Here is a 9,221-nt window from a genome sequence, read left to right on the forward strand (position 1 = left end):
ATTATAAAGATCTCTATTATAGAAGAAAAAAATAGGGAGATGGTCTAAGGAGAAGAAAATGAATAAGAGTAGAAAATACTCAGCATTTTTAATTCACATCCAATTCAGATGCTACAGACTTGAGAGAATTTGCGAAAATTTGAGTAGGAGCAAATCAAGATCAATGGAGGGAGGAGTTTGGATAAATGATTGGAGCTTTAAGAGAACAGAGCAAACACATTCGAATTTTAAATTGAAGATTGAAGGAAGCGGGCAATGAGAAGCAGGACCCAAGTGCCTTTGTAAGCCCGAAACACAAAGTGTGTTGGAAATATTTGGCCTAGAAAATATTTGACCATATAATTCAGATAAAAACACAAACGGAACAACGAAACATAATATTGCTTTGAGATTTGAATGTCCGAGCTTTCGCTCTACTGTGTTTATTATTAGCTTAGCTTAGCTTAGTTTCGATCGCTGCTTTTGTCTTTCATTATCTTCACTGTGTTGAAGTAGTGTTTTTTTCTGTTTTTTTTTTCTTTTCGCTGTTGTGATAAAATTTTCTGTTTGGGTTTTCTTTCCCTTCTTCGTTGTTGCTTAAATTGACGAGTTTATAAGAAAAACTGGGGAAATTTGTAACACTTGATTAAAACCAATGTGTATATTCATCTTTCAATGTTCTGATCTGAGTGATCTCTCTCATCTAATATGGAGCGTAGTTGTAACGTAGGAGGAGGAAGAATATAATAAAATAATATTTTCTTTGAAAATTCTTTTTAAATATATGATCCCATGGATAATTTAAATTAATAATTATATGAAATTATCTAAATATATGTTTATATCTACACATTAATTTTTATTAGAGTTCATTTTTGATATTTTTACTGTATAAAAACTTTTGAGTGGTATCGTCAATACATAATAATTGCTATTTTCATTGTAATTGATTTTATAAAAATATTAGTTATAACCATTAATTCTTATATTTAAAGTTTTTTTACCAAATTAGGAAAGTCTCTCTATAAATTAATAATTAATAATTATTAATTTATTGTGAAATTAAAACCTTTATAAATTAATAGATTTCTCTGGTCCCAACATAATTAATTTATAGAGGTTTTATTGTATATACTATATAGTAGTAATACTAAACTACAGTAAAACCTCTGTAAATTAATAATGTTGGGACCATGAAATTCTATTAATTTATAAAGGTTTTAATTTCTCAATAAATTAATAATTATTAATTTATAAAGACACTTTCCTAATTAGGTAAAAAAAGTTTAAAAATAAAATTTAATCCTTATAATTAATATTTTTATAAATCCAATTAAAATGAAAATAACAATTATCATGTTTTGAAGATAATACTCAAAGATTTTATAAAGTAAAATATGAAAAATGAACTCTAATGGAAATTAATGTGTATATATATACATATATTTAGATAATTTTATATAATTATTAATTTATATTATTGATGGGACCATATATTTACAAAGAATTTTCAAAAAAAATATTATCTTATTATATTATCGAATTATGTCCAAAATTATACTAGTCCCAACTTGGGACCGAATAAATTTATTAATTTATAGAGATTATTAATTTATAGAGGTTTTACTGTAGTATATACATAAAACCAAAAAAAAAACATGCTTTTTTTTGTAAACTCAATTTTGTTGTTGTATGTTGTTAAAAAAAGAAGTTATTAATAGGTTAACTAAATAGATGAAAGAGTATTAAGGTGCATAGTCTTTAAATAATCACTAATCAAACTCTAATCACTAACTAGCTTGCATAATTGATAATTATCAACTAACTACTACTACATTATAGCAGTACTCATCATATAATGACTTCTTTTTTTTTCTTTCTTCTGCAAGTACATAAAATCTCGCTTACTCGCCACACGTCAACAATGGCATATCTTCGTGATTAAACATAAACTCAAAGGGCAATTACAAATTCCCCATTAAGTCTGACACTACTATATCACCTTCTCCTGTTTTTTTTTTTTTTCTCTTTGGCGAATGGCCTCGTAACCAGTGATAAGGACACATGCATGCCATTTCCCATCAACGGTCAAGATGCTTCACCTTCGTCTCTGCTTCAAACTACTCTCAATCGTTGGATCATATCTCTAAACCTAACCATGGTTTCAAATCTCTTTAACCACGGTTTGTTTCGGTCAGCCAGGTAGGGGCCCCTGTGATGTGCTTCTTCTTTTTTTTTAAGACTTTTTTTATATTTTATTTTCCATTACCACCACCAAGTCATCGACACAGAAGAGAGAGAGAGAGAGAGAGAGTTTTGTTCTTCTTCTTCTACTTCTTCTGAGCTTTTGCTTTGGTTACGTGATCTCTCTCATCAAAATCTTCTGAGAATCATCATCTCATCATCATTAGCTTCTTGATTTTTTTTTTTTCCATATTTCTTGTAAGCTTTCTTTTGTTTCAAGAAAACAAAGCAAAGCTTTCTATTTATGGTGTTCAGATTCTACAGATCTATTATTTGATTCTCTCTATATCATTGTCAACGTATTTCTTCTTCTTCGTTTTTTTTTTTGTAATCATCACAGTTTTTTTTTTCTTCTTGTGAGAATCTTTTTGAGAATTTGTTCATTCTTTTTATTTTCTTTCTCAAATTGATTTGTGTTCTTTCTTGAATCTGTTCTTCGTAGATCTAGTTTTTGTGTTCAGGCTAGATCTAAAACACCTCTCTAGATCTGGTGTGTGTTCTTGAGCTCTTATGGTGTTGAGTCAAAGTCAAGTGAATTGACTCTAGTTCAAGATCTGGCGCTGAAGTTACTTGGAGAGATGAATTATTTCCCGGATGAAGTAGTAGAGCACGTATTCGACTTCGTAACATCACACAAAGACAGGAATGCTATATCTTTGGTTTGTAAATCATGGTACAAGATTGAGAGATACAGTAGGCAAAAAGTGTTCATTGGGAACTGTTATGCAACTAATCCAGAGAGGTTGCTAAGGAGATTCCCATGTCTGAAGTCTCTGACTTTGAAAGGAAAGCCTCATTTTGCGGATTTCAATTTGGTTCCTCATGAATGGGGAGGTTTTGTGCAGCCTTGGATTGAGGCTTTAGCTCGGAGCCGTGTTGGTCTTGAGGAGCTTAGGTTGAAGAGGATGGTTGTTACTGATGAGAGTCTTGAGCTGCTTTCACGTTCTTTTGTGAATTTTAAGTCTTTGGTTCTGGTTAGCTGTGAAGGCTTTACTACTGATGGTCTTGCCTCCATTGCTGCCAATTGCAGGTATCATTTTTTTTCTTTTTCTCTTGTGTGTTTGAAGTTGTAACTTTGTTGTGTAAGGTTTAGTTTTGATATCCGACTATAGCTGCTATGTTTTAATATCATTGCACATTGTTTCCCAATATGGCCTGTGAAAAGACTCAAATCGAGCTTTTGGTCCAACATTAGTATTCAGTTTGAAGTAATAAAGAACTATGCAAATTAGGTGGAGTTTGGTTATTGCAGTGGTTGCTCTTGGCTGTGAGATACAAATGTCTTTTAAGGTTTTAAGTCTATTTGTATTAGTTCTGTAACTCTGTTTTAAGAAGTTATGTTTTCTTTGTAGGCATCTTCGGGATCTGGACTTGCAAGAGAATGAAATAGATGATCATAGAGGTCAGTGGCTGAGTTGTTTCCCAGACACTTGCACGACCCTTGTCACGCTGAACTTTGCGTGTCTCGAAGGAGAAACCAATCTGGTTGCTTTAGAGAGGCTTGTTGCTAGGTCTCCGAACCTGAAGAGTCTGAAGCTAAACCGTGCAGTTCCCCTAGATGCACTCGCAAGGTTGATGTCGTGTGCACCGCAGATGGTTGACTTAGGAGTAGGGTCGTATGAGAATGACCCAGATTCAGAGTCTTACCTGAAGCTCCAGGCTGCTATAAAGAAATGCACCTCGTTGAGGAGTTTGTCTGGTTTTCTAGAGGCTGCTCCTCACTGTCTCTCAGCTTTCCACCCAATATGTCATAACCTCACCTCCTTGAATCTTAGTTACGCAGCTGAGATTCATGGCAGCCACCTCATTAAGCTTATTCAGCATTGCAAGAAACTTCAACGGTTATGGGTAAGCTAATACTATATCCTTTGTAAAAGATATGAATCCACCAGATAGATTTTGTTTGTAATGTGTTTGATGTTTTCTTGTAGATATTGGATAGTATAGGTGACAAAGGGCTTGAAGTAGTAGCTTCTACATGCAAAGAGTTACAAGAGCTTAGGGTTTTTCCATCTGATTTAGTCGGTGGAGGCAACACAGCTGTGACCGAAGAAGGTCTAGTTGCAATCTCCGCAGGCTGCCCTAAGCTTCACTCGATACTCTACTTCTGCCAGCAGATGACAAACGCAGCTCTCGTAACCGTTGCCAAGAACTGTCCAAATTTCATCAGGTTCAGGCTCTGCATCCTCGAGCCAAACAAGCCTGATCACGTGACATCTCAACCACTAGACGAAGGCTTCGGAGCAATCGTCAAAGCCTGCAAGAACCTGAGACGGCTTTCCCTCTCAGGTCTCCTCACAGACCAAGTCTTCCTCTACATCGGGATGTACGCAAACCAGCTCGAGATGCTCTCCATAGCTTTCGCAGGAGATACAGACAAAGGCATGCTCTACGTGTTGAACGGTTGCAAGAAGATGAAGAAGCTAGAGATTAGGGATAGTCCGTTTGGGGACACGGCGCTTCTTGCTGATGTGAGCAAGTATGAAACAATGCGATCCCTTTGGATGTCGTCATGTGAAGTAACGCTCAGCGGATGCAAAAGGCTCGCAGAGAAAGCGCCGTGGCTCAACGTTGAGATCATAAACGAGACCGATAACAACCGGATGGAGGAAAACGGACACGAGGGAAGACAGAAAGTGGATAAGTTGTATCTGTATCGGACTGTGGTTGGGACAAGAATGGATGCGCCGCCATTTGTTTGGATTCTCTAAGGTCCTCTCTTTTTTTTCTTCCGACCAAACATGGAAGGGGGAACTCTGGCTGGTTCAATGCTTCGTCTGGTCTTTCTGAGAATCTGATTGGTCGTGTTCCGTTAATGTGTCCTTCCCGAATTAGGTGTACTTTTTGTTTTGTTTTTCTTTAAAATTTAAGACAAAGAACTGATTCTTCTGTGAAAGCCATTCTGTTTTTGTTTTTGACTTTCCTCCGCTGATTTATTGTTCTTTTTTAGCAAGTGCTTGTCTTTTCTTATAAGCTTTTTTTAGAATGGGTTAGTTTAGATTTTTACGTTGCTAGGAATATACAAAATAAAGAAGAAAAAGAAACTTGTACATAAAATAGAATCAGGTAATAATCATAGTTTTTGAGATTTATAAGTTTCATCTGTATCTTTCTTGTTTATCTAATATTTTTTTGTTGTTTTTATTTTATAGAATTTTTATCATTTACAAAATTTGTTAGCAGTGGGAATGATAATAATGTTAACGTTTTGATGCTAACGTCAAGATAATTGAGATCACTGAGACTTGAGGTCCAAAATCTACCCCACCCAATCTCTGCATCAAAAATCACAATCATCAAATCATAAGATAACATCAATCTAATATGATAGCGTGGGGTCATGCATCATAAATTTCTGCTGCAAAGAAACTTGCGTTACGTGATTGAGAGAAAAACAATTTGACAATTTTTTTGCCTGAACTTTGTTTAGGAATAAGCCTATAATCGGCCCAATTAACAAGGGCCGGTGAAATAAAAATGATTTAATATGTATGTTCCATTTGAGATCCACCCCCCGGTACATGTTTGGACAAAACACAAACCAACGGCTGGAAAAATCACATACTTGGAAAACAAACACGACGTTTTTGTATTTTTCATTACATTTAAAATAGAATACAAGGTAATCGATTTGAAATTTTTATACAAACTAATATTTAAAATCACAGAAACCCAAAAATATATTTTAAAATAATAAATCATTTTGTATATTTGTACAAAATAGTGGTTTTTGTTTATTTATATTATATCACTAGAAACTAGAATTATACTCTTTTTTTTTTTTATCACGAGGCTGTTTTGTGTTATTTTTTTTTTGTTGTTGTTAGACTTATACTCTATTTATAATGATGTGAATATCCTTATTTTGTTTGTAAGCAAAATAAAAATATAAACAATATTTTGCTTGATAATAAGATTTCTTGATATTCCATAAAACAATGAATCAACAAGATTGTGTTTGATTTAGTGAATCGTACGATAGAGCAGAAAAAACAGAACTTTATTAACAAATTTTGTATCGTTTATTTTTAAACATAGATATAATAATTATATTTTAAGAAAACATCTATTTTAACATTTTTTGAGTACATTTTTGTGCCTTTTTTTTTTGCAAACGATTTCCACTATTATCCTTAGATTTAGCTAATTAATCAAAGTTCATTAAGGTTATTTGTGTAAACCTTATTGTTGGGTCGGGTTAAATACAAACTAACAAATCCGATTGCTGTAAACGGATCCTCTTTAAATGTGTCGGGTCGGTTTACAATCGATAAACAACATCCGATTTCCACACTCGGATCCTCTTTAATTCTTAATATAATGTTAAGATAGAAATTTTTTTATGACTTTACTAAGCGGATTCTCAATTTTCAGGTTGACTAAACCGGTTGGTTGAAGTTAATTCTGGTTTCCGGTTTACTCTAGATTTCACATTGGTAAAGGGAAGGAAGCGAAGACTCTCGTCACGAAGGAAGCTTTGCTGTTACATATTGGTATACGGTATATATACCTAAAACTTATCTCCTATCTCTTTAACGATTCATCTTCTTCTTGTAATCGAGAGAGAGAGCGAGAGAGTGAGAACACAGAGCGATTCACCATTGTTGTAAAGCTCTATAGAGCTGAGATCTTCTTCTTTGATTAGTGGATTGCCAGATCGAATCTGGCCCCAGACGTAGGCTTAGTCACATCGACTTAGCTGAACTGGGTAAACAATTATCGGTGTCTTCGTCTCTTTCTTGTTTCAAAGCTTTATCAGAATCTTGCTAACACAAATCCATAACAAACTCGCGATCATGATTAAGATTCATTGAGAGAGTTGCAGTCTGTTTCTAACAAATTGGTATCAGAGCTTGGTGGAATTGAAGATCCATCCATGGCTACAACTACGCGGGTACAAGGCACAAAGCGTTAAGTTAGAACTAGAAAAGTACAAGTTATAAGACAAAATAAAAATCAGAGACAATAATCTGTAGAACTAGAAGTCTAGAACAGCAAAGCAAAGTTTAAAAGAAAACACAGTCACAAGACAGAAAGATTTTGTGTCACAAAGTCACAAACTAATGAATCAAAGTCTCCACATTTGAGTATTTGATTATGATTTTTGAGTTTTGAAAACAAAATGAGGAAAAATTGAGAATCAAACAAGTTAGACACTTAGACTACAACATCTAATTCTAATATGAGACAAAACCATACAGATTACATAATCCAATACCCAGAAATCCAACATCTAATTCTAACATGATTCAGTACCCAAAAATCGATATATAAAACTCGATTAAGACTAAAGTCAGCAGTCATCAATGATTAAATTTGGTTTGAATCACAAATAGAAAAATGAAACACAATAAGAGACGGTGGTGGTGGAATTTACCTCCGATTGGTTTGTTGACAAGGCGGAAGGTGGAGAAGTGACCTCCGGGGATTGAATGGTTTGAGTTAGGGTTTCCAGGTTTGCGTTCGATAATATATTGATCATAGACATAAAGAAAGGCAACAAAAAATTCGATAATCGAGATTAGAAGGAAACTCAATCGACAATCCTGCCTAACCCTAATTCCCCATGCTCTCATTCTCATAGGCGCATATACAGCGGTGCCGCCCAAGTTTAATAGCCATATAGATCGGGTTATATGATTAACGTTTTGGGTTTTCGGGTTACCCGATTGGGTATCAGAAAAAAACCGAAACCAAACCGTAACCACGAGTACACATATATAGAAACCGATGGTGTAAAAAGCCTAAAACCGAACCTGCCCGAAACCGGGTTTTTCGGATCGGTTTCGGTTTGGATGCTTGGGTCCAGTTTTTTTGCCCAGAACTAATCAGGGGAATATGTTGTTTTAGATGGACCATTTTCGGGTCACTAAGATAATATTCTTTTTGGTTCATTTACACAAAACTATATATCAAAATTAGAGAGTTGTTTTTGTATTGTTTCCACAATAGTGTAAAAACTCTAGATTGTCGAATGTTTTCAGTTCTGTTTATATAAAATAAAACATTGTTCTTTTATGTGAGTTTGAATAAATAGATGAAATCAAATGTAAATGTAAATTTAGATGTGGTTATTTCAAATAGTATGAAACAATTGTTTAAGTTGGTAAATTCAAACACATATATATTTAGATTATAATTCTTTTATTAATTTATTATGTTAACCAAATGTCCATACATCCTGATATGTATATATTTTACACTCTTTCATCATGCATTTGTTATTCATTTTGTTCTCTTAACTCATTGTTTTGCATTGTTTTTAGTCTCTTTTGCATAATAATACATATCTAGGTAGTCTTTGCATTTGTCTTGCATACATCTTGCATATTGGAGTTATTTCAAGTGTTTAGCAGATGTCCAGACTGTTGGAACTGAATGGAGGTTGAGACATGCTGCTCGACCAAGCATGCCCGGAATAGACGTCATGTGACTCGACTGACATCCGACTTGGACGCGCTCCCAGGAAGAAGCACCAGCATCCCACTCGATCCATCATGCCTGGAATGGATGTCATCAACACTCCCGAAACCGTCTCTCGAGCCATTCTCACAATACTCCCGGAACCCTCTCTCGAGCCATTCTCACAACACTCCCGGAACTGTCGATCGAGCCACCCCGTTCGAGCCGTTCCACTAGAGTGGGATTTAGCTTTCGACGTCTTCATCAAAATAATAGAAAATTGAGTCATCTTTCCAATTCCGTTTGTTTCAAGCCAATCGAAGGTGTGGTTCAAGAGTTATCATCGTTTTAGTGGATGCGTATACACCCAGCTCGAGCCGCTGCCCGTAGACTCGACCCTCCACCACTCGAGCCACCCGCTCGAGCCAACACCATCGCCCACTCGAGCCACCACTTGTTCGCACATGTCAGGAAGACGTTCTGTCTCACACGCTTCAGGAGATTCCCGAACCGACGCTCTATCTTGTCGTTTTAAGTTTTAGGGATTCACATGTTTTTACTACATATACATTTTTTTTAAGTCTTGGTTTGGGGAC

At 35.1% G+C, this 9,221-nt stretch overlaps 1 protein-coding gene across 1 annotated transcript; it reads left to right on the forward strand.

Annotated features, from left to right (window-relative positions):
- Positions 2,243-5,172, forward strand: LOC104790320 (protein AUXIN SIGNALING F-BOX 2-like). The gene is made up of 3 exons (XM_010516044.2): positions 2,243-3,253; positions 3,576-4,071; positions 4,155-5,172. Exons 1-3 carry the CDS (start codon positions 2,802-2,804, stop codon positions 4,932-4,934), a joined length of 1,728 nt encoding a protein of 575 aa, XP_010514346.1. The 5' UTR covers positions 2,243-2,801; the 3' UTR covers positions 4,935-5,172.

This window comes from Camelina sativa, chromosome 6 (assembly GCF_000633955.1).
Source record: "Camelina sativa cultivar DH55 chromosome 6, Cs, whole genome shotgun sequence".
Taxonomy (NCBI): Eukaryota; Viridiplantae; Streptophyta; class Magnoliopsida; order Brassicales; family Brassicaceae; genus Camelina; species Camelina sativa.